General features: G+C 46.8%; 1 protein-coding gene across 1 annotated transcript in view; it reads left to right on the top strand.

Moving 5' to 3' along the window:
* The first annotated feature begins 7709 nt into the window (after nucleotides 1–7709).
* The window catches only part of SLC1A7 (solute carrier family 1 member 7), a 99610-nt gene continuing 80491 nt past the window's right edge, over nucleotides 7710–26828 (top strand). The window contains exons 1-2 of the mRNA XM_040406985.1: nucleotides 7710–7850; nucleotides 14533–14612. Of these exons, the coding sequence (XP_040262919.1) occupies nucleotides 7710–7850; nucleotides 14533–14612 (221 nt within the window). The remainder of the gene's footprint in view (nucleotides 7851–14532; nucleotides 14613–26828) is intronic.

Consider the following 26828-nt stretch of genomic DNA (forward strand, 5'->3'; position numbering starts at 1 on the left):
TTGATGGTGAGCCGCCCCCCCCCCCCCCAACTCACAGACATTTGTCCTTCAACACATAGGCCCATTTCACACGGACGAGTTTTCCACGCGGGTGCAATACGTGAGTTGAACGCATTGCACCCGCACTGAATCCGGACACATTCATTTCAATGGGGCTGTGCAGATGAGCGGTGATTTTCACGCATCATTTGTGCGTTGCGTGAAAATCGCAGCATGCTCTATATTCTGCGTTTTTCACGCAACGCAGGCTCCATTAGAAATGAATGGGGCTGCAGGAAAATCCCGAGCATCCGCAAGCAAGTGCGGATGCGGTGCGATTTTCACGCATGGTTGCTAGGAGACGATGTTAGTAAATCGATTAAAGTCAATTTACTGTATTATTTTCCCTTATAACGTGGTTATAAAGGAAAATAATAGCTTTTTTAATACAGAATGAATACTAAAATGTTGCTTGAGGGGTTAACAAATAATAAACAATTAACTCACCTCATCCTCTTGTTCGAGCAGCCGGCATCGTCTTCTTTCTTCATCTTTGAGGACCTGCAAAAGGACCTTTGATGATCTTCTATCTTCATTCAGCAGGACATGCGCTGACGTCACCAAAGGTCCTTTTGCGGGTCCTCATAGAAGAAGAAAGAAGACGATGCCGGCTGCGCGATCAAGTGGATGAGGTGAGTTAATTGTTTATTATTTGTTAACCCCTCAAGCAACATTTTACTAAGCATTCTGTTTTAACAATGCTATTATTTTCCCTTATAACCATGTAATAAGGGAAAATAATAACATCTACACAAGACCGAACCCAAACTTGAACTTCAATAAAGAAGTCCGGGTTCGAGTCTGGGTACCACATTCAGTTTTTTATCACGCGCGTGCAAAACGCATTGCACCGGCGCGATAAATCTAAACAACGCAACGCAATCGCAGTCAAAACTGACTGAAATTGGGTTTCCCGCAATGCACACGCGACGCATCCGGAGCAAATCCGGGACGCCCGTGTGAAAGAAGCCTTAGGAGAGGGGGAAAAAAAAAACTGTGGAAGAAACCTCCTGGGGACCGTGGATAAATAATTGTCAGTCCACTTTGTAAGGGGGTAGAAAAGCCTAAATTTCTCTTCTTCTGTAAATGGATCTCACTGAGGAATGTCTGGTAAAAGGCGAGCACAGATACCGAGCCCGGAATCTGCCTCTTATTGCAGCATATGAGAGATATTAAACTGCGAAGTTAAGTCCAGTAATTCCATCTCCATGATTGAGATTAGAATAGAGACCAAGCCTGGAATCTGCCTCTTGATACAGAAGATCATTGTCCAGCAATGTCATGATGGTTTCAGTTGTCTTGGCGCTCCACCCCTGATGGATCTTATTGGGGGTTTTCAGGGTCCTGGGTCTTTTCTCTCAGGCCAATGGAGACACCTTCTCGGGACAACGTTAAAGACAAATGCTGAGAAAAAAGAAGAAAGACCATTGATTATAAAACAGCTCTATATAATATATTCTCTGAAATGTTTCTGGAGCACATTAGACCTTCACACGGCATCTACTCACCTGGAAATCTGTATAGTTCATTAGTTGGTATATTATCAGGCCAACAAATCCAGTCCACTCGACCACCATGCCTGTCCTGTGCTATAATGGAGGGATAATCAGAAGGAGCGGATAATCTCATAGCTGTCATCTGTCCCAAATTTGCCAGAATTGTTCTGAATTTTCAAAGACAATCCGAGTAAATTTTGGTTGTCCTGGGCCAAAAAGGGGTGGGGCTTAATTAAATCCACCAATAAGTGAGAGTGACCTGACAATTTTTTTATTTTTCATTTTTGGGAGGGGGGCTTAAATGACTCAAATTTACCAACAGCACAATAGAATCACAGGCAGCGTATTCATTTCTAGTGTATCCAGCGCACATTACTTTACTAGTGAGCTGCAAACAATGGTCACCAGTCAAAGGTCAATGGCAGTCTATGCTTTTACAAGCATACAGTGATGCAGAAGAGAATGCCCCTCCTGTGGACTGATCTTCCTCTGGAACATAATCAGAAATATAAATGTCATCAATGATATCACCATGCAGATAAATACAGAACAGAAAAAAAAACGCAGGTGGAGTGTAATTACATAAGGATAGTCACCAGGGGGCGTCATTGTAATGTATTGGCCACTATTGAAAACTAAGGAGCAATTTACCACTGAGCACCAGGCGCCGTATTTTCTCTCCATCGTATGAAGCAAACTGTCCAAACCCTGTATATGGACATCACCCGGCTCCGGGCAACGACTTGTGTTATTCTGAGGTCCTGATTCCTCTGTGTACTTATGACTGATTTGTAGAAAGCATGATAGCTTACCAAATATACAGCGGTCACAATGGTCCCAATGCAGCCAATCCATGCAAAGGCAAAGAGGATTCTCTGGCAGATGATATGTCGCCTCTCTGATTGTTCAGACCGGATGATCATGAACCGGTACATGATGGAAGCGTTGCCAGCTCCTGAAATAGACAATACATGGGATCAGCCGGGAAGGTCCATAGACACTTGTGATAACCTCCAGGACTCAGTGATGATTATAATCTGGAGTGATGGCCGCCGCTCAGCAAAAGCCTATCATTCCAAAATATGGGAACCATTGCGGTTATCACACCCACACACCTCCCACCATACAGTCTATTTAGAGTATGGGGCAATTCCCCAGTTCAGGCGCCTCTCCCCCTGGGACGTTAGGGTGCATTCACACATTGTGGTCAAATCGTGTTAGTTTTTTGCTGCAATATCGTGGCAAACTGCTACAGGTTTTCTTAAAATTGTGGCAAAACCACACCGTATTGCTGTAATTGTGTGGTAATCGTGGCAAAATGGTCCTGTTTTGTTGCAATTGTAAAAAATGCAACAACTGCGATTTTACATGCTACCAAGATGTCACTGCGAGCGGAGGGGCTCCCACACTTTTAGAAATGGGAATAAGGGGAGGGCTGGTGGGATTTAGGTTGTACTGTACCGAACAGGACAACTGAGGACAGATTGCATGTACTGCAAAAAGACAGCATCCATTGTGTCTACAGGTGTAGACTGATGGTACCGTCATAACTGAATGTCATCACTCATGGTCCTGTGAATCAAAGTGGAGAAGGTGCGGCAGTTGCAGAGAGAGCAGAGCCTCTAGGTGTAATGACAACGCCCCCGTTGCTCCTAGAGGCTCATTTGCATATATTAAAACATCATTTTTCTTAGCAATGCGGGCACATATGAACATGGGACCAACACAGATGTCTTCAGCTGCCAAGTGCACATGTAACAGGTCAGACAGTTTCATAGGTGCAAATCTGCTGACAGACGTCCTTTATTAATAAGTCCGAGAGGGTGTTGGAACATAAAAGGTATACTAGGAAAGTGATCCAAAATTAGTTAGATGTATATAAAACGTAACTTTTAATAATATTATCTTCTAAAATAGATAGCCCTCAAGATAGATCATAATAGTACAAATAATAAACAAACAAAAACTAAAACAAAAGGCTTTTGTCAGAGTGAATCATCACGATACAAATAAACAAACAAAGACAAAAAAAAGCCTTTTGTCTAGTAGGAGAAGTAGTGCATGGCGGCACGTTTTAAATGGAAACCGTTTGGCCTACCGCTCTACCAGTGGGTTCCAAGACGCATCAATTCTCCCGATGAACAAGATGAGGATATCCCATGGAGGAGTAGAGTCGCGGCAAATAAATTGGGGGTTGGGACTACCTATTCCTGGTATTGCCCTCAGGTGTGGGTGCTAAACTGGCCCTGATAGCCTAACCACAGAGCACCCGCCCTGACAAGGGCGACCCCGTCCGGAACCTTTCCCTAAATAGACTGGATCCCGATATTAGGGACATAATTCATGAATATCCACAGATTACATTCAGAAAGGGCAGTAGTCTAAAGGGCCTCCTTGTTCACAGCCACTACACCCCTGTTCCCCATAGTGAAACTTAGTTGAACCGCAAACCCAAAGGCTGCTTTAGGCTACTTTCACACTAGCGTTCGGAGCGGATCCGTCTGATGTTTCATCAGACCGATCCGCTCCGATAATGCAGACGTTCGCATCCGTTCAGAACGGATGCGTCTGCATTAAAACTTAGAAAATTTTCTAAGTGTGAAAGTTGTCTGAACGGATCCGTTCAGACTTTACATTGAAAGTCAATGGGGAACGGATCCGCTTGAAGATTGAGCCATATTGTGTCATCTTCAAGCGGATCCGTCCCCATTGACTTACATTGGACGAACGCAAGCAGCGTTCAGGTGTCCGCTCACTGAGAATGCATTGGGGCCAGACGGATGCGTTCGGGGCCGCTCGTGAGCCCCTTCAAACGGTGCGCACGAGCGGACACCCGAACGCAGGTGTGAAAGTAGCCTAAGATGCAGTGGCTGTGTGGCCTGCAGCACAGTAAAAACTGGCAAGTCGTTTTACAGTATCAATTCACAACGTGCATTTCCCATCAGGGACTGAGGGGAGTAATTTATAAAATCATCTGTGATTGCCAAAAAGAATACATAGGCAAGACCAGACGTGAATTACGCAGACGCATAGGAGAGGAGGCAGAGGTAGAGGGCAATCTCCGGGCTCCTTCAATAATTTTTTTAGACCAAGGGATAACCTATCCCCTGAGAAATCAATCCAATACACGGGAGCAACAGGCCTAGAAATAATGAACTTATCAGACAGACTGTTGCATCCTGTTGAAATGGCTGGCGTAGATTTAGATCATTTTCTGTGCCAAAAACTGGTGTAGAAAATGATAAATGAGACCCCCTTCCCCACCCAGGCCATGCCCCCTTTTCTTTATAACTGGCGTATATGACATGGAAGAGGAAGAAGTCCCAGATTCGGCCGCAAATCCGTTTTGCAACCCAATCTGCGACAGTGACGTATAGCTAATCATACGTTTTTTTAACAAATCACATTAGTGGCGGAATCATTTTATGCGCCCTCGTCTGAAGCCTCTTATGAGACCATGTAACATGCCACAATTTTCTTCTTAAAGGGAACCTGTCACTGGGATTTTGTGTATAGAGCTGAGGACATGGGTTGCTAGATGGCCGCTAGCACATCCGCAATACCCAGTCCCCATAGCTCTGTGTGCTTTTATTGTCTCAAAAAAACGATTTGATCCATATGCAAATTAACCCGACATGAGTCCTGTATGTGAGATGAGTCAAAGACAGGACTCATCTCAGGTTAATTTACATATGTATCAAATCGGTTTTTTTACACAATAAAAGCACACAGAGCTATGGGGACTGGGTATTGCGGATGTGCTAGCGGCCATCTAGCAACCCATGTCCTCAGCTCTATACACAAAACCCTAGTGACAGGTTCCCTTTAAGGCCTCTTGCACACGAATGTATTTTCATTCCGTGTCCGTTCCGTTCGACAAAAAAATAGAACATGTCCTATTATTGTCCGCATAACGGACAAGGATAGTACTGTTCTGTTAGGGGCCAGCTGTTCCGTTCCGCAAAATACATACGGTCGTGTGCAAGAGGCCTAAAGGGGTTTTTAAGGATCACTATGGTTTATAACAGATCTGCTTTTCCTTTTTCAGTTTAGACTCTCCTGATCTGATTTCTCCATGTAAACCAATCCCTCTGGTTTCTTTCCATCCTGTATTTAGCACCTCCTGTTGTTGTATCCAACCAAACCCATGATTTATATATTTTACACACTTCTATAGCGCTGCTTTATTCGGCAGCGCTTTACAGACATTATCATCACTTGCTGTCTCCAATGGGGCTCACAATCTAAGTTCCCTATCATAATGTCTTTGGAGTGTGGGCGGAAACCGGAGAACCCGGAGGAAACCCACGCAAACACGTGGAGAACATACGGTCCTGATCAAAAGTTTAAGACCACTGGAAAAATGGCAAAAAATCCTATTTAGCATGGCTGGATCTTAACAAGGTTCCAAGTAGAGCTTCAACATGCAACAAGAAGAAATGGGAGTGAGACAAAACATTTTTTGAGCATTCAATTTAATGAAAACAACTAATAAACTGAAACAGGCTGTTTTTCAGCTGATCAAAAGTTTAGGACCACACCTCCAAAAAAAAAAACTAAACCCCCCCAAAACAGAAATCCAACTTCCAAACATGAACTCAGTAATGAGTAGCTCCGCCGTTATTGTTTATCACTTCAAAAATTCGTTTCGGCATGCTTGATGCAAGCGTTTCCATGAGGTGAGTGGGAACATTTCTCCAAGTGGGGAAGACGGCCGCACGAAGGCCATCTACTGTCTGGAACTGTTGTCCATTTTTGTAAACTTCCCTTGCCATCCATCCCCACTGTTTCTCAATTGGATTTAGATCAGGGGAACACGCAGGATGGGCCAAAAGAGTGATGTTATTCTCCTGGAGAAGTCCCTTGTCCTGCGGGCATTGTGTACTGTAGCGTTGTCCTGTTGAAAAACCCAGTCATTACCACACAGACGAGGGCCCTCAGTCATGAGGAATGCTCTCTGCAACATCTGGACATAGCCAGCGGCCGTTTGATGCCCCTGCACTTCCTGAAGCTCCATTGTTCCACTGAAGGAAAAAGCATCCCAGACCATTATGGCGCCCCCTCCACTGTGGCGCGTAGAAAACATCTCAGGTGGGATCTGCTTGTCATGCCAGTAGCGTTGGAAACCATCAGGACCATCAAGGTTACATTTTTTCTCATCAGAGAATAAAACTTTCTTCCACCTTTGAATGTCCCATGTTTGGTGCTCTCTTGCAAAGTCCAAACGAGCAGTTCTGTGGCGTTCAAGGAGACAAGGTCTTTGAAGACGTTTTTTGTTTTTGAAGCCCTTCAGTCTCAGATGCCGTCTGATGGTTATGGGGCTGCAGTCAGCACCAGTAAGGGCCTTCATTTGGGTCGAGGATCATCCAGTGTCTTGACGGACAGCCAATTGGATCCTCCGGCTCAGTCCTGATGAAATTTTTTTGGGTCTTCCACTTGACTTTTTTGTTCCATAACCCTCAGGATCATTTAAGAATTTAAGAAATTCCAAATGACTGTCTTACTGCGTCCCACCTCAGCAGCGATGGCGCGCTGTAAGAGACCCTGCTTATGCAGTTCAACAACCCGAACACATTAAAAAAGGGAGAGTTTTTTTGCCTTTGCCATCACAACGTGTGACTACCTGACAGAAAATGACAATGAATCCACATCTTTGCACAGATTTGGCCTTTTAAAGGCATGTGCTCCTAAACTTTTGATCAGCTGAAAAACAGCCTGTTTCAGTTTATTCGTTGTTTTCATTAAATTGAATGCTCAAAAAATGTTTTGTCTCACTCCCATTTCTTCTTGTTGCATGTTGAAGCTCTACTTGGAACCTTGTCTGTGACTGTGAATATTGCATGATATTAACTAAGGATTGCCGCCAGTCATAGGGAGCTCTCCCTTCTATGCATGTCTTGTTGCTGTACAGGCATATTCTTTTCAAATTATCCCAAGCTCCCTAATCTCCTCTTGGGCTCCTAATGATGAAGTCAGTAATAGGATTGGGGGTATTAATTTGGGACGGTAATGCCAGCTGCATGGCTTATGGGTGAGGGGTGACCTTGTGGGCTGGCCAGCCTGCGCCGGCTTTGATCTGATCTCAAGGGAAACGTGGGTTGGCTTTTCCCAGGGTGGCGTAGTCCCTCTGTGGGACTCTCATCCTCCGCTGGGCAATTTTTTGGGGGGGACACAATGGCAGGAGCTCTGGACGCAGTACTGGCTAGAGTCAAGGATGTGTGCAAGAGGAACGGTCTGCTTATTCTCTCGGTGCTTTCTGTTATTGTGGGATGTCTCTTGGGATTCTTCCTCAGGACAAGACGTCTCAGCGTGCAGGTCAGTGTCGTGCCTTGTGTCGTCTACTCCAGGGATCCAGCAGTGGTGAAACTACTGCTCCCAGCATGCTCCATTCATTTCTATGGGAGTTCTGAGAAGAGCAGAGCAAGTATGCATGCTGGGAGTTGTAGTTCCACGACAGCTGGAATGCCGGAGGTTGCCTACCCCTGGTCTACACTATGGGGATTGCAAGCGGGCAAGTATGGTATAATGCTGAAAAATATAGAGGGGTACTAGAGGGATACACTAGATAGACACTAGACTAGAGGGATACAAAAATGGTTTTGTGGACAGTTTTGGTAACACGGGGAGATCAGCACATTTTCTAATATTCCTACATTACGAATTGGGGGGGGGGGGATTGATCAAAACTGGTGTAAAGTAGAACTGGCTTAGTTGCCCATAGCAACCAATCAGATTCCACCTTTCATTTTTCACAGCTCCTTTGGAAAATGAAAGGAGGAATCTGATTGGTTGCTATGGGCAACTAAGCCAGTTCTACTTTACACCAGTATGATAAATCTCCCCCAGTGACTTAAAGGGGATAGTGCCACCATAAAATATTGTCTATGGGTTTGTGTCTTCTTAGCGCAATGTCTAATCCAGTGTAAAATTATGCATTCTCTTCCTTTCATTCTTCTGCACCTCCTTAGGATACCTCAATAGCTCTAATTCATATTCCCCTCTCAACCATGGTAGTCCAAATGTCTGGAAGGGGGGCGGATCAGTCTGGCAGGGTTTTGGGCATGGCTGAAAATATTGGGGGAGATTCATTAAAACTGGTTTAGTTGCCCATAGCAACCAATCAGATTCCATCTTTCATTTTTTAGAGCTCCTTTGGAAAATGAAAGTTGGAATCTGATTGACACCAGTATTATTGGAAAATGTGCTGATGTGACCCCATGGTGAGGCCAAGCCACGCAAAACCGCGGAATCCAAAGGCTGCACAGTTTTTCAGCAGAATCGTTCAGCCATTGGTTGCCGTGGGTGGGCGTCACTTGGCTGCATGCCGCCAGCCCCCCACCATGGGGTTGTACCCTTAAATAAACCCTTTACAGCAGGTATGTCTCGGACAATTCTGTCTCCCAGGGAACGGTCACACGGTCAGGTTTCTTGATGCAAGTTTGGAAGTCAAAACCAGGCATAAATTCAGAAAAATAGTAGAAGTCGTATCTGTCCTTTAGACCTCATGCACACGACCGTTGTGTGCATCCGCGGCCGTTGTTCCGTTTTCCGTTTTTTTTCGCGGACCCATTGACTTTCAATGGGTCCGTGGAAAAATCGGAAAATGCACCGTTTTGCAGCCGCATCCGTGATCTGTGTTTCCTGGTCGTCAAAAAAATAGGACCTGTCCTATTTTTTTGACGGACAATGGTTCACGGACCCATTCAAGTCAATGGGTCCGTGAAAAAACACGGATGCACATAAGATTGCCATCCGCGTCCGTCATCCTTGTCCGTAGGCTACTTTCACACAGACGGAACCGCTGATCCGTCTGCATAAAAGCTTTTTAGATCTGATTTTTCACTTCTGAAAACTCAGATCCGACAGTATATTCTAACACAGAGGCGTTCCCATGGTGATGAGGACGCTTCAGGTTAGAATATACTAAAAGAACTGTGTACATGACTGCCCCCTGCTGCCTGGCAGGTGCTGCCAGGCAGCAGGGGGCAGACCCCCCCTGCCCCCCCCCTGTATGTAACTCATTGGTGGCCAGTGCGGCCCCCCTCCCTCCCCAGTATTTAACTCATTGGTGGCCAGTGCGGCCGGCCCCCCCTTCCTCCCTCCCCTGTATTTAACTCATTGGTGGCCAGTGCGGCCGGCCCCCCTTCCCTCCCTTGTATTTAACACATTGGTGGCCAGTGCGGCCGGCCCCCCCCCCTAATTAAAATGACCGACCCCCCATCATTGGTGGCAGCGGAGAGTTCCGATCGGAGTCCCAGTTTAATCGCTGGGGCTCCGATCGGTTACCATGGCAGCCAAGACGCTACTCCAGTCCTGGCTGCCATGGTTACTTAGCAATTTTAGAAGCATTATACTTACCTGCGATGTCTGTGACCGGCCAGGCGCTCCTCCTACTGGTAAGTGAAAGGTCTGTGCGGCGCATTGCTTATAGCACAGACCTTTCACTTACCAGTAGGAGGAGAGCCCGGCCGGTCACAGACATCGCAGGTAAGTATAATGCTTCTAAAATTGATAAGTAACCATGGCAGCCAGCACTGCAGTAGCGTCCTGGTTGCCATGGTTACCGATCGGAGTCCCAGCGATTAAACTGGGACTCCGATCGGAACTCTCCGCTGCCACCAATGATGAGGGGGGTCGGTGATTTTAATTAGGGGGAGGGAGGGGGGGGGCGTCTGCACTGGCCACCAATGTGTTAAATACAAGGGAGGGAGGGGGGTCCGGCCGCACTGGCCACCAATGTGTTAAATACAAGGGAGGGAGGGAGGGGGGGCCGGCCGGCCGCACTGGCCACCAATGAGCTAAATACAAGGGAGGGAGGGAAGGGGGGCCGGCCGCACTGGCAACCAATGTGTTAAATACAAGGGAGGGAGGGGGGACCGGCTGCACTGGCCACCAATGAGTTAAATACAGGGGGAGGGAGGGGGGCCACTGCTGCCTGGCAGCACCTACCAGGCAGCAGGGGGCAGTCATGTACACAGTTCTTTTAGTATATTCTAACCTGAAGCGTCCCCATCACCATGGGAACGCCTCTGTGTTAGAATATACTGTCGGATCTGAGTTTCACGATCTAACTCAAATCCGATGGTATATTCTAACATAGAGGCGTTCCCATGGTGATGGGGACGCTTCAAGTTAAAATATACCATCGGATTGGAGAAAACTCAGATCTGATGGTATATTAATAGGGACTCCTGACTTTACATTGAAAGTCAATGGGGGACGGATCCGTTTGCAATTGCACCATATTGTGTCAACGTCAAACGGATCCGTCCCTATTGACTTGCATTGTAAGTCTGGACGGATCCGTTTGGCTCCGCACGGCCAGGCGGACACCAAAATGACTTTTTTTTTCATGTCCGTGGATCCTCCAAAAATTAAGGAAGACCCACGGAAGAAAAAACGGTCACGGATCACGGAACAACGGAAATCCGTTTTGCGGACCGCAAAAAAAAACGTCCGTGTGCATGAGGCCTTATACAGATACTCCTGATTTTGGGCTCCAAAACTGCATCAGGAAACCTGACCGCGTGGCCGTACCCTCATACTTACCAACGTTTAGGTTGGTAAAATCGGGGGAATCCAAACCCCGCCCCTGGTAACTCCCCAACTCCTCCCAGAAATGACCGCTAGCCCTGCCCATTTTCAGCTCGGGACAGCCCGAAATTTCCTGAAAACCAAATTCGAGACAGTTGGTAACTATACACTCTTAGGCCTAATTCACACAACAGTATCATCTGTCTTTTTCTATCCATATGGACATTGGACTGAACACGCACCCATTAAAGTCAACAGTTTAATTCACACGTCCATTTTTCGGCACGGACAAATGTGTGAAATGTTCAGCATGCGCTACTCATTCATTTAAGTGAATGGGGGAGGGGTAAAGGTGTGTGGACGTCATATGGACTTTCACATGGAATGACGTAGGTCCATTTTTTTTCTGCATCCGTATTTTGTGGAACGCAAAACGGATATGGTCATGTGCATGGGGCCAAATGAGAAATATGCTCTCGGTAGACTTCCACTGTGCCAATAATGCTGATGCTATTAGCATCCACATTATCAGTCACTTCATCCCAAGAAGATTGTCTTCATTGAACACTTATGACCATCTGCAGAACCTGATCGTTGTCAATATATGGTGCAGTTCTCAGTCTGAATGATTATATTCGTAGACCACGTCAGTAATTATATGGCATGGAAATCCTAAATGAGGACCCATAACTCCTCCTGACATGTCGGTTTTAGTAACTACTTGCATCCCCCATGTAATAACAATCCTGGAGCATCTATTTTGATGACTCTATGTTGTGCCATTCCTTTATCATTCCTTCTAGAAGTTATGAATCAGACCTCCCAAGTGTCCCTATTTTGGAGGGACAGTCCCTATTTTTGACGCAAGTCCCTATTTGCTCCTTAAATGTCCCTCTTTTTGATCTGAAGTATAGATTTGCATTGTTATATTTACAATATTGACCCAGAAAATGCTTGTCTGGTTCCTCTCTGTATATTAGACCCCGCCTTGTATATTATTCCATTATTTGATGGAATTTGATTTGAAAGATTTCTATATTCAGATAATTTTTGCGCTATTGTGCTCTAAGAAAACTATTAAAGTGTAAAAGTGTGCAGCAAAAATGGACTTTCACACAATGAACCATAAGCCAACTGGTAAACACCCATCTGAACCTTCGTTGTGAACTGCTAGCAATTCATTCATAACTTCTAGTAGGAATAATAAAGGAATGGCAGAACATAGAGTTATAGGAAAACATGTTCCAGGATTCTTATTACATGAGGAATGCAAGTAGTTACTAAAAAAGACATGTCTTAGACCCAGTGTCTTACATGCAGACTGCAGATTGGCATTGGGCCCCCCTTACCCACTAGGCCCATGTGCAACTACACATGTCTGCCTATATCCCTTTTAGCTAAGATCAAGTGTAGTATCTGTTCAGTGTCGGACTGGGGTACCTAGGGCCCACCAATAAAATTTATTTTGGGGGCCCCCGGTATGGATACATTCAAATATAATAAATAATCTAACACATTTGTTATATGAACATAGGCTGGTTAAAGTGCTGTACATTGAATATATGTATGTAGTGCAGTAAGTTGTTATGTAAGTATGTGTTATGTGCCACTTGTGCAGGGGGGTGGAGGAGTAGGGGCCCACCTTGCTCAGGAGCCCACCTGGGGATTCCCCTGTACCCCTGTGGGCCAGTTTGAGCCACACGGCATCCCTAGGGTGTACGGCCTAGGACCAATGCACCCAGTGGTTGCTGACCAAGGGCCCTGCCGGATCTAAGCCAGGGGCTGAGATGTTTGAAAGCCGACTGGCCGGACCTGGGCTGCAAGCCTGGGTGGAGGCCTACATGACTGGGTTTGGAGGGAGTGGGGAGAAAATGGTAGGCAAGGGGTTAAGAGCGGTGCTGGGAGGGAAGTGGCTGGTGGGAGGAGGAAGACAGTTAAAAGGGGAGACCAAAGGCGGGAAAGGGGACATTTTAGTGCGCACAGTGAAGGGATCAGTCCTACCCACCCGCCCTGCTGTAGGTGGTCACAAGTGGGGAGGGGGGTTTGTGTACAACTGGGGTTCTGGTAGGTGGTTGCCGTTTGTGGGCCGGGTCATTCTTTTGTCATGGCGGCCTTGGCGGTTGGGGGGGTCCTTAGAGTTGGTGGAATGGTGGCTCTGGCGTGGTGGGGAGGGAGCCAAGAGGGCTCTGGATTCCTCAGGCCTTGGAATCGAAAGGGTGAGATGGCGGGAATCTGCCCAGGTGTAGCCCATGTTTGCTCAGTTCTGCCTCTGAGCTGGCGGCTATAAGGTTAGAGGTAATTTAGTTGAGAGGCGGGGCAGATTTCCGCCAGGTTTTGGGGCTCCAAGGACCCTCCCCGTTTTAGGAATGTTTTTGGGGTCGTTGAGGGGCTTTAAGGAAAGAAGGCCTTTGGGGATGTTATATGTTATTTATGGTATTTATGTTATTTATGTTGTTTTGTTAAAATGGCTGCTGTGGCCAACTAAATCCAACTTTGACTGAAGTGTCTTTCTTGGGATTAAGGGAAGTCAGGGGGTGACAATAGCTAGGAGGGAGAGAGCGATTCGACAATACCATGGCCCTGGGGTGCCCGAACTCACTGGGGGTGGGAGCCCAATGAGTGACTGCACATTTGTACGCACTTCACTTTCTCATATTTTGAGTGCACACACCTCTATTCTTTGCCCGGCCATTAGGCCTGGAGTTAAGGAGGAGGAATTTTTATAATATTTCTAGGTGTTGCGTCGCCCTTATGGGTTACCCCCCTTAAGGTCGGGGGGGTGGCCATCTGGTTCCTCACCACCCCCTGCAAAACCCCTTGGGCTCTTTCTCCGGGGAGAGCCCAGACCTAGTATTGTTGAGCTCCGTGCCGACACCTGGGTGGCAGCCTAGGTGGAGGCCGGAGCACAGATTGGTGTACCCTTGGCTTCGGCTAAGGGTTGCCAGGGCATACTCCCGGCTTCGGCTGGGGGTTGCCTTATGTCTCAGTCCCGTACAGGTGCCTTCTAGCCCGGAGGGACTAGGAACGGTTTATGGGGGGCTCTTCTCTTATGGAGAGGGCCTGCGATAGACCGCAACCTTGTGCACGTTTTTTGTGTGGCACGCTGCACTATTTTGTTGCACGGGTGAAGGAAGCACGCTCCTCGGGCTAAAAAAAATAATAAAAAAATCTGCCTATATCCCGACTAGCTACAGTTGGGTTACCATTGGGTTAAGAAAAAAAGAGTCAAAGATAGGGATATTCTGGGCCTTAATGTATGACGGTCAGATCAGCCACAGAGTGAGGTCATGCTGGGCGAGCATAAGAGTCCTCAGGCACCCCCGACGGAGCAACGACAAGATCTCATAAATCACTTAGCTATATTAGGCAGTCACATGAAAACAAATGTGTGCGCGCCTTGACTTCTGGTATGGCTCCCACCTGTCCCTGATGAACCTCTCTGTGTCTTGTGTCCTATCCACAGGAGATTAATTACTTTCAGTTTCCTGGAGAACTGCTTATGCGGATGCTGAAGATGCTCATCCTGCCCCTTGTGGTTTCCAGGTAAGGAAATGTATTGTAATATCTACTCCATCTTTGAGAACCCTGGATTATTCTCCTTTACGTATTTTTTGCGGCTTTTCCATTACAGATTGAGCGCAGGTTGTATAATTGTAATATGACGTATCCTAGAAGTTATAGAACACAATGGCGTTGGTGTGTCTTCCAGAGCGGCAGGCCACGATACAACTGTGGAGCCCCATTACTGTGGTGGCCTTCACCAAACCGTTCCTGATTTCAACAACACTAATTGTTGGTAGCATCTGTAGTAATATCGGCGTTACAGAGCTTCTGATCTTCATGGTCAGCCGTTGGATTGGCCCGACTGTGTGGTACAGCTGACTGATGGGCCTGAATGGCAGAACCTCTTTTGATTTGAACCCTGGTTCCCTTACTGGGAAATTAAAGGGGTTATGCCATGATTAATAGAAAAATAAATCAAAATCAAACATCATATAGTATATAAAAATCTCTTTCAACAAAGTTACAACCAGCCGTGTACATCACATGGATGGAGAGATCTCCCCATTTATTGCTCCAATTGCTCTGCTAGATTAATTTCAGGTTGGCGTGTCCTTTCTGCTGCAGCTCTATCACAGCTCAGGAGGAATGTCCTTTCTGAGGGGTCATGTCTTTTCTATTGTAGCTGCTTTTCTATCACAGCTCAGGAGGCGCGTTTTTCTCCGGGGAAGGGGGGGGGGGGGGGGGGAGGGGTGACGTTTCTGCTCCAGATCTTCCCCTGTAATTGTCACAGCTTCTAACAATAGATCCGGCTGTCGGCAGTTGAAAAATAGAACTGAGCATGTGCCACGACCGCTGCAAGGTGGACATAGAGATAAGCAAAGGGTCAAACATCAGGTGGCGCTAAATAGATAGATTTTATTGAATAACTCTGTGGCTAGATTACATTTTTTTATTACATTCAGTTACAAAAATATTCAAACCCAGATGCTATTTTGAAATAGTATATTATAATTTAGATTTTTATATTTTTTTGTGGGGCAACAATTTTAAATAGGGTAAGTACACATTTTAAGCTAGTTATCCAGGTAAGTGGTTGTCCACGAATTTAAATAAAATTATCTGGATAAAGTGTAAAATAGAAAAAACAGACATTACTTACCAGTTAAATCTCTGCAACTCCAGCACCAATGGGCTGGTGGTCCCCATCATATTTGGTTAATTTCCCGGAGAGATGATGTGCCATCTGACCTGACCGCCGTATCCAATTATTGACCTCAGTGGTGATGTTAGCATGTATAGCACGTGAACGTTGAGGTCAGTTGTTGGCTATAGTGGTCGTGGAGGATGTACGGAAATGTCCAGAAAATGTTTTATTATGTTTGGGGGGTTTTTAAATCATTTTTTTCTGCAGCTAATTTAATATCTTAAGGGTTATGTACACCAGTTTTTTTTATTATTGCATTTTACTCATTTTGGGCTAAAAATCATTTTATCAGTTGGTCTTTATTAAAAATATTGAGCCGTTCTGTCACAAAGGGTTAAAGGGATGTTCCCATCACAGACAATGGGGGCATATTGCTAGGATATGCCCTCATTGTCTGATAGGTTCGGGTCCCAGAAGTGGGACCCGAACCTATGCCGAGAACGGAACAGGGAGAGTGGTGGCTGGAGGATCCTGGGTTTCCCGGGTACCGGCCACCGCCAAGTGCTCTCCCCATACAAGTGAATGGGAGCGCACTGCGCTTGCGCGGCCACTGCTCCTATTCATTTCTATGGGGCCGACGGAAATAGCCGAGCCAGCGCTCTGCTATTTTCGGTGGCCCCATAGAAATGAATGGAGGGCGGCTGCGCATGCGCAGTCCACCTTCCACCACCTTCCCTGTTCCGTTCTTCGTGTAGGTGCGGGTTCCAGACAATGGTGGCATATCCTAGCAATATGTGCCCATTGTCTCTGATGGGAAAATCCCTTTAACTGTTTGTCTAGCTGTGTGACTCCTACTTTTTGCTTTCACTTTGTGCCTGTCATCTAATAAACCTTATCTCTAAAGGACTAAAAGGTCATAAACACTTATATAAGGCACATTCTTATCAGTAAGCTAAGAATTGAGCTATAATGAATGGTTATAAGGTCAGAGATCAGAGATAAGGAGACAGTCAGCTAAGGGTACTTTCACACTTGCATTAAAGTTTTCCGGTATTGATTTCCGTCCTAGGGGTCAAAAATCAGTTCAGGATGCATCAGGATGTCTTCAGTTCAATCACTCTTACGGTATTTGGCCGGAGAAAATACTGCAACATTCTGCGCTATGTTCTCCGTTCAAAATTTCGAAAGACTTGCCGGAATGGCGGATCCGGCATTATTTTCCATTGAAATGCATTAATACTGGATCTGGCACCAAGGGTTCCGGAAAAACGGATCTTTAAAAACACAAACAAAATAAATACTGGAGAGACGGATCCGGTGTTTCAATGCATTTGTTAGACGGATCCGCATCCGGATCCATCTACAAATGCTATCCGTTTGTACACGGATTTCTGGATCTGGCTGACAGTTTCGGAATCTCAAGGCTGTACAGAGAAAGGGGCTCAAAATTTTTAATAAAGACCAATCGAAAAAAAAAATTTATCTCAAAATGAGTATAATGTAATAATAAAAAAAATGCCCCCAAAGGTGTACATAGCCTTTTAACTCTTGGAGAACCTCTTTAAATTTTGATGGCCTATGTCAGTGATGGCGAACCTATGGCACGGGTGCCAGAGGCGGCACTCAGAGCCCTTTCTGTGGGCACCCGCACTCTGGAAAAAGTCTATGGTCTACCAATATGCCTTAGACTTTTCCTGCCATTTATCAGCGCAGGGCGCACTATGAACAGCACAGGCAGCGCACCGAATGTATGCAGGCTATTATAGCTAAATGATAAAGTACATAGAGGATATACTATACTGGACTGTAGTATTCAGCGTAAATTGCCGTCCTGGCACTTTGCTATAAATAAGTGGGTTTTGGGTTGCAGTTTGGGCACTCGGCCTCTAAAAGGTTCACCATCACTGGCCTATGTTATGAACATGCCATCAATATTTGACTAGTGGAAGTTCATTCCCAGGACCTCCGCTTATCAGCACAATGAATCTGGCCCAAATCTTAATTTTTTACATAGGCAGAGTGGCTTAAACCCCATTGATCAAATATTACTAACCGATCCTAAGGCCATTAGTATTTGAGTCGTGGAAGTTCATTGCCAGGACCCTCACAGCAGGGCTGGGACAAGGTCCACCACCAACAGAGGCTGAGCTACCCAAGTGCGCCCCCCCCCCCCGCCATTATCCACCCCAACCCAAGTACTCACTACTCCCTCCGTCCTCCAGCACGGCCGGCAGCCCAGCAGGCGCGGCAGCAGCAGCGACGTGGTCAGTGGCCTGCCTGCCGCCCAGAGGCTGGGGAGATGGCCTGCGCCCTGAGGCTGGAGCCTCCCCAGCCTCTGTGTCGGCCCGGCCCTGCCTCACAGGTCAACACAATAAATCTGCCATGGTGCACACCCTCTTCATTTTTTTATGCAGACACAAATGGCTTAACCCGCATTGATCAAATATTGCCAATCGATCCTAAAGCCATCAGTATTTCTGCCCTAGAAACCCATTTAAAGTTTGAAAAGATTACGTTTTTAATTCAGGTGATTAGCATTCTTGCATTGTTATACATACATTTGCAATCTGCGGATGATGTAATAAATTCATGTTGCTCTTATCCTAGTGCTTTTTTTTAGCTCAGTGATTGCATGCCTTTTGGCCTATGATAAACTGTCATGACCCCCTGCCCCAGGGGGTCATGAACAACAGTTTGCTGCCCTATAGTCATAATGCTACTGTTTTGCTTATGACTGTCATGCCTTCTGCACGGGGCTGTGTACATAATGCTGTCAGTCAGTAACTGGCACACCAAGCACATGAGCATCTGGAGACTCAGAGGGGGAGACGGATAAAGACTAAGGCTTATTTTAATCTATATATTAAATTAATTGCATACACCAATCTAAATACAGCATGGAAGATTAATAATATCATGGCGGTATTATAGAAGCGGTTCTTACCGGCTATACATTAATATCATAATGCCAGAAGGGTATAGAGACCATGCTATATGCATCACACTGCCTTAATTTTTAAGAAAGGCTGACAAGGGAAGAAAAGGCTGGATTTCAGGTCCACCTGCCCTGAGAGGAGTGGAAGCAGCTACAGAGGTCACAGCAGTTGCATTTCAGAAGGGGCCCCTAAGCCAGAGGGAACCCATAAAACCCACCACCACGCTGATTGGGCACAGTACTCCTGAATTGCTCTGCTTTATCAGAGAGAGAACTGTGCAGCCTTACATTTATAGCTGCACCCCCCCCCCCCCCTCCCCTCTTGCTAGGGGTCGGATGGCCAGGACCCCCAGCAATCACAAAAACAGGGATTCTGGAGTTCCCTGTGAGAATGAAGAGGTGGTGTTCATGCATGACTCCACTCACTTGTATGGGACTGCCACCAAAAGCGCTGATCATTGCGGGTCCCAGCGGTAGGACCCCCGGCAATCAGACACACCCCCCCCCATCCTATGGATAGACAGTAAGTGTTGTTAGTGGAAAAACCCCTTTAATGCCTGTTGTGTACCCTGATAACTGTGCCTTTTAAATGCAGAGACAGTAATGTACTGTCATATACTGTATACATAATTAAAAAAAAGTATAAAACTCCCCAAATGTGATTAAAAAATTAAGAAACATTAAAGTCCACAAAATCAAGTTTAAAAAAATTATAAATAATTATAAACTGCAAATGAAACAATAACTTTTTGTAATAATTGCTATTAAGTAAACATTTCTAAACAGTCCTATATACACAATATATACATATATAGGTGTATACAGCATTCCCATGCTGTGAGGTGAGTGGAGAGGTGAGCGCTGCAGCCTCTTCAAACTGCTGATTGGTGGGGTTCAGGGAGTCAGACCCTCACTGATCGGATATTGATGACCTATCTTGAAGGTAGGCCAAGAATATTGTACTCCCGGAAACCCCTTTAAAATAAAATTAAAAAAAATGACTGAGGGAATGTAGGGAGGCAAAAAAAAAAAAAAAAATCAGGGGGAGATTTATTAAACTGGTGTCAAGGAAAACTTAGCTTAGTAGCCCAAAGTAGCGGTGAAAAATGAAATTTGGAATCCGATTGGTTGCTATGGGCTACTAAGCCAGTTCTACTTTACACCAGTTTGATAAATATCCCCTTCAGTCTTTATGGCCAGAATTGGCCTAGGCTTTTGGAAGTCAATCTCTAACTGTCACGGTGGGGAGTGGGGGAAACCCCCCACCGTGCGGTGACAAAGGGTAAAAGGGGATCAGCTTGGCCAAAAGGAGTAATAAGGGAGCAGGTCACCTCCTACCGCGTCCCTAATCCTCTCCCTGACTCCTCACCGTATGAGCGGTGATTTTCATGCATCACTTGTGCGTTGCGTGAAAATCGCAGCATGCTCTATATTCTGCGTTTTTCACGCAACGCAGGCCCCATAGAAGTGAATGGGGCTGCGTGAAAATCGCCAGCATCCGCAAGCGAGTGCAGATGCGGTGTGATTTTCACGCACGGTTGCTAGGAGACGATCGGGATGGAGACCCGATCATTATTATTTTCCTTTATAACATGGTTATAAGAGAAAATAATAGCATTCTGAATACAGAATGCATAGTAAAATAGCGCTGGAGGGGTTAAAAAAAAAATGATAATAATTTAACTCACCTTAATCCACTTGATCGTGGAGCCGGCATCTCCTTCTGTCTTCATCTTAGCTGTGTGGAGCAACAGGACCTGTGGTGACGTCACTCCGGTCATCACATGATCCATCACCATGGTAAAAGATCATGTGATGACCGGAGTGACGTCACCACAGGTCCTGTTGCTCCACACAGCTAAGATGAAGACAGAAGAGAAGCCAGGCTCCGCGATCAAGTGGATTAAGGGGAGTTAAATTATTATTTATTTATTTTTTAACCCCTCCAGCGCTATTTTACTATGCATTCTGTATTCAGAATGCTATTATTTTCCCTTATAACCATGTTATAAGGGAAAATAATACAATCTACAGAACACCGATCCCAAGCCTGAACTTCTGTGAAGAAGTTCGGGGTTTGGGTACCAAACATGCACGATTTTTCTCACGCGAGTGCAAAACGCATTACAATGTTTTGCACTCGCGCGGAAAAATTGCGCGTGTTCCCGCAACGCCCGTCTGAAAGAGGCCATACAGCTAATGAGATGGCAGGTAAGCAAAACCCATAACACACTTACCTGCCACAGACACTGACTGGAACTCGTGCACAAGTGCTAGTGTCCACACCAACATTAAAGGACACAGCACACACCACAAACCACACAGGGACCCAGGACACCCATAGCTGCAATAACATGAGACAGGGGAGTATCTAGTAAACATGCTGGACACCAAACACCACCAGACATGTAACACCAAACTAGACATACCAACACCCTAAACATAACCCACTCCATACAAATAGGGACAGGAAGGGAAGGAGACACCGGGATAACATTGATGACCACAAGGGTGGCCCTCACTGGACAGATGGAACAACCAGACACCACCAAGCCACTTAAAGGGGAAGTGCACACACAAGCATACCAAACCACGTAACCACCGACAACAGCATGCGTGGCAACCATGTCACGGGAATCACCCAGAAGGCCGGGACACTGCCACCGCATGCTCTCACAGCAACACGTTGCCGCGGGCAACCGCAAGTGTGGCAACAGTGTCACAGCGCACACCAAAGGCCGTGACACTAACAGCTGTTCCCACTCTAGGGTTGTTGTGCCCATACATCCATTTGAGTGACCAGCAAGTAATCTGAGCTGCTGCAAGGGAAGTGTGAGGCTGCTGCAGGGGAAGTGTGAGGCTGCTGCAGGGGAAGTGTGAGGCTGCTGCAGGGGAAGTGTGAGGCTGCTGCAGGGGAAGTGTGAGGCTGCTGCAGGGGAAGTGTGAGGCTGCTGCAGGGGAAGTGTGAGGCTGCTGCAGGGGAAGTGTGAGGCTGCTGCAGGGGGAGTGTAAGGCTGCTGCAGGGGAAGTGTGAGGCTGCTGCAGGGGAAGTGCAGTGTCCCAGGGGGTCAGTAGTGTAGTTTTAGGTATGCTGGGCTTTGTAGTGCAGGGCAACCTGCAGTGTACTCAAGTTGTGTGCAGTAGGTGTTTCTGGGTGATGTAGTGCAATATACACTAACCTGGTACAGCTGACTCTCTGCAAGGGCAGGTATAGGTAGAAATAGTTTGCGACGCCAGTGCCAAGTAAACGGTGGCACGCCGTTTGCGGATGCAGGAATAAATTGAGGAAACGTAGTCTTAAACAGAACTCAAACTTTAGTAGGTTTTCCAAGCAGAGACAATATAGGAAATGCAGTTCCTCAGCATACAGTCGATTTTGCAATTCGGTCGATGCAGGCAATTCAGTACAGCAGGGTAATTACAGAGTGTTGAACACAGGACTTGCAGCAAAGGAGCTTGCACTCTAACTCTGTCTGATCCTGGAATGTAGCAATTCTTCACCAAGGCCCATTAACCTAAGTCTGGCTTTACATCCTTGATTAGGGCTTAAATAAGTACCTCCTCTGTCTTTCTTAGTACCTCTGACTCTTCTGATCTTTACCTCTGTCTCTCTCAGCTTCTGAATGGTTCCTCAGGCTCTTAGTCTAAGATATTCCTGCTTCTGCATATGGGAATTCAGGAGGGAATCTTCTCCTGAACAGCAGGCTTCAGGCCTGGACTTGTCTCAGACATTGTCTAATCTCCAACTGTAGCTTACAGATACTAGACTCCGTCTGCCTTGCACTTCCCTGACTGGGCTTTATATAAACTAGGGCTCCCTAGCTCCCTCTATGGACTAGAAGTAGGAATGACACCCCTAGCAGGCCTGTAAGTGCAAGTTTCAGTGACAGGGAAATACACACATTACATTACATTTTATAAAACTGACATATACCAACTTCTCCATAATTAGGAGGGACGACAGCACACCAAGTGACACTTTGGTAGTGACGGGTATTACAGTTCCCGTACACTACATACCCCACTGCTTTAAGCTGAGTACGACCTCGTACTCCATCATGGGTCGCCCAACTGGAATCTCTACCTGAAATAGAAAATAGAGACATGCAGGCATACATACATGTAATTCATCTGCATTTACATTTACATCAGGTCCAATTGGCAAAGATAAAGGGTAGTGACAAGGGGCGTCGTTCTCTTCTCTCAGGATAGTGAATGGAACGGGGGCGCTGACCTGGCACAGCGTAACATTATAACCAGGATAGTCCATGACAATGAATAAGTCCATGATAAAACAGTAGAAAACGGTATAAAAGTTCTTGGAGGCTCAAATAACAAACATGAGTCCGTACCCAGGTTATTTCTTATTAATCACAGAGGCTCTCATGCAGTGGAGTCCATCCCTGGGCACATTACTTTTAAAAGAATAAGAATCTCAGAGGCTCAGGTACTTTTGAGTCTGTCTCCGGGCACGGTTCCTTAGTATGAAGTTGCACAATAACGGACGGCAAGAAAAGTGCTGTAAAACCCCTGATCAACCTGAAAAGGGGGTGAAGGGTAAAAGGTGCAACAAAGGAACAGGCACAACTTGGCGTGGGGTAACAAAAGCAGGCAGGAGGTCCTGGAAACAAGCCTGGCCTTGCTGACTTTGTAATTTCAGTGGTCAACACCTACCACTGAGCCGTGGACAAACTGGCAGCCGCAACAAAGGACCAGGAAACGTAGGACTCCTGTCCTGGAAGGGTTAACATGAAACTTCAGAAGAAATAAATCAAAGGCCTAGCAGGCTGATCACAGTGGCATATTGTAATCACTTGACTCCGCTGGCAAGTACCGTCTGTAGTAGTCCTCTACAGGAGGATGGGCCCACATGACTGTATCAGGGGGCAGCTGTAAGGTAAAGGGGCCCCTAATAGGTATTGGCCCCATAGGCCTAGGGGTGAACCCTCTGATGGACCGTGCCGGCCCTGGCATGATCACTGCAGGGTGTGACGTGCTTGGCACCGCCGCAGCAAGCGGTCCGGTGCTCTGGGTGCAGCAGTTTACGGCAATCGCGGGTCCGGTCTGGGGCACTGACGGAGCGGTGGCTACAGAAGGCGGTCGGCGGGTGGTGACAGGCACCCTTACCTCATCCTTCCTCGGCGGTGTCTGGATCCTGGCGGTGTATGTCTTGCGCAACTCCCGCAACTTCTCCTCCAGCCGGACGATCTGCTCACCGATGCTGTCTGTGTCGGAGTCGCTGTCCTCTGCTGGCGCCGCCGGCGCAGGTACAGTCACCGATGACGCAGACTCGGCCTCTGCAGGTTCTGGCGATGCGTCTGGTCTCCGTCCCATCCGGATGTTCTGGAAGGTAGCACTAAGTCCTTTTAACTGCTCCAGCTCCGATATGGTCTTCTCCCGACGAGGCAGCTCGGGGGAAGGATAGGGGCTCACCCATTTCTCCAACACGGTTGGCTGCCAGAAGACGTTCGGCCCAATGAAGGAGCTCCGCTCCTGAAAGGCGTGATGGGCCGGCTCTGGAGAGCGTTCCGGTTCTCGCTCGCAGCCAGAGTAGTCTTCTCTTTCTTCTGCCTCCCAGTCCTCAGGGTTTCGCTTGGGACGGGTCACAGCAGTCGCATAAGGGCCTCGCAGGCTCTCGGCAGGGGTGTACTCCACTTCCTCTCCCTCACGGAGGCTGTGCTGGTACGAAGGGAGGTAGTCTCTTTTGACAGACCTTCGGTTAACATAGAGGTCTCTGCCAGTTAGATAGTCCTGAATAAACCCGTAGCCACGGGGTTTGTCAAACGATAGCACCACTCCCTTTCTCCTTTCCAGGCGGGGTTGGGTGTGCGTATGCTTCTCATGTATAGTCTTGGTTAGTTCCTCATAGACGATTTTAATCTTTGTGTTCCGCTTGATAGCGGCCTCTCGGATCTCCGCCATCAGGGAGGACCATTTAAAAGATGGTTGGAAAAAGTCCCTCCACGAGCCATAGTAGGACTCGGGTTCTTTCTCCCTTGGGCGGCAGGCGGGTTGCTCCGGTCCCGGAGCGTAGGCCGGTGGAGCCTCCACCAACATTAGACATCTGTGTAATTTCAGGTGCGGACATTGCAGCAACGCTCTGTTCACAATCCAACATGCTCGATCCTTCTGAGGAGAGCGATAGGGTCGCGTCAATTAGAGTAGCCAGCTCCTCCCATTGCATTGGGGAGCCGCCCCCCAGGTATTCCAGTATATGGAAGGCGGTGTCCATGCTGGCAGACATGCAAATGTCCAGATAAGCCGTGGCGCCTGCCCTTGACCTTCTTCCCGCTTTTTCCTCAGAAAGGCGCCAATTTTTCCCGCCTTTTCGGGATGAAGGTGACGCAGCAGTAAATTCAGCAAGCTCAGCGGCCATCTTTAGGTACAAACGCTGTCTATTCACTGACAGCAAGCAGGATTGTAAAAAGTCCACAAAACCACACTCCAATGCGGCGATTTTCTTCCTCTGGGTAGCGCAACACTGCACAGCGCTTTTTAGAGGTTTTTGGTACACTTTGGGTACGATTTTCAGTCCACAAAGTCCACTTGAATAAAACAGGAAAATTGTCACTTTGGTCACAGGGCAACTGTATAAGGCACAAAGTTCACGCTTCTTGCACTAGAAAGCGTGCGTATCCTGTTCGTGACGCCAAAAGAGAGGTGCAGTGTACTCAAGTTGTGTGCAGTAGGTGTTTCTGGGTGATGTAGTGCAATATACACTAACCTGGTACAGCTGACTCTCTGCAAGGGCAGGTATAGGTAGAAATAGTTTGCGACGCCAGTGCCAAGTAAACGGTGGCACGCCGTTTGCGGATGCAGGAATAAATTGAGGAAACGTAGTCTTAAACAGAACTCAAACTTTAGTAGGTTTTCCAAGCAGAGACAATATAGGAAATGCAGTTCCTCAGCATACAGTCGATTTTGCAATTCGGTCGATGCAGGCAATTCAGTACAGCAGGGTAATTACAGAGTGTTGAACACAGGACTTGCAGCAAAGGAGCTTGCACTCTAACTCTGTCTGATCCTGGAATGTAGCAATTCTTCACCAAGGCCCATTAACCTAAGTCTGGCTTTACATCCTTGATTAGGGCTTAAATAAGTACCTCCTCTGTCTTTCTTAGTACCTCTGACTCTTCTGATCTTTACCTCTGTCTCTCTCAGCTTCTGAATGGTTCCTCAGGCTCTTAGTCTAAGATATTCCTGCTTCTGCATATGGGAATTCAGGAGGGAATCTTCTCCTGAACAGCAGGCTTCAGGCCTGGACTTGTCTCAGACATTGTCTAATCTCCAACTGTAGCTTACAGATACTAGACTCCGTCTGCCTTGCACTTCCCTGACTGGGCTTTATATAAACTAGGGCTCCCTAGCTCCCTCTATGGACTAGAAGTAGGAATGACACCCCTAGCAGGCCTGTAAGTGCAAGTTTCAGTGACAGGGAAATACACACATTACATTACATTTTATAAAACTGACATATACCAACTTCTCCATAATTAGGAGGGACGACAGCACACCAAGTGACACTTTGGTAGTGACGGGTATTACAGTTCCCGTACACTACATACCCCACTGCTTTAAGCTGAGTACGACCTCGTACTCCATCATGGGTCGCCCAACTGGAATCTCTACCTGAAATAGAAAATAGAGACATGCAGGCATACATACATGTAATCCATCTGCATTTACATTTACATCAGGTCCAATTGGCAAAGGTGAAGGGTAGTGACAAGGGGCGTCGTTCTCTTCTCTCAGGATAGTGAATGGAACGGGGGCGCTGACCTGGCACAGCGTAACATTATAACCAGGATAGTCCATGACAATGAATAAGTCCATGATAAAACAGTAGAAAACGGTATAAAAGTTCTTGGAGGCTCAAATAACAAACATGAGTCCGTACCCAGGTTATTTCTTATTAATCACAGAGGCTCTCATGCAGTGGAGTCCATCCCTGGGCACATTACTTTTAAAAGAATAAGAATCTCAGAGGCTCAGGTACTTTTGAGTCTGTCTCCGGGCACGGTTCCTTAGTATGAAGTTGCACAATAACGGACGGCAAGAAAAGTGCTGTAAAACCCCTGATCAACCTGAAAAGGGGGTGAAGGGTAAAAGGTGCAACAAAGGAACAGGCACAACTTGGCGTGGGGTAACAAAAGCAGGCAGGAGGTCCTGGAAACAA

The sequence above is a fragment of the Bufo bufo genome, chromosome 9 (genome assembly GCF_905171765.1).
Source record: "Bufo bufo chromosome 9, aBufBuf1.1, whole genome shotgun sequence".
NCBI lineage: Eukaryota > Metazoa > Chordata > Amphibia > Anura > Bufonidae > Bufo > Bufo bufo.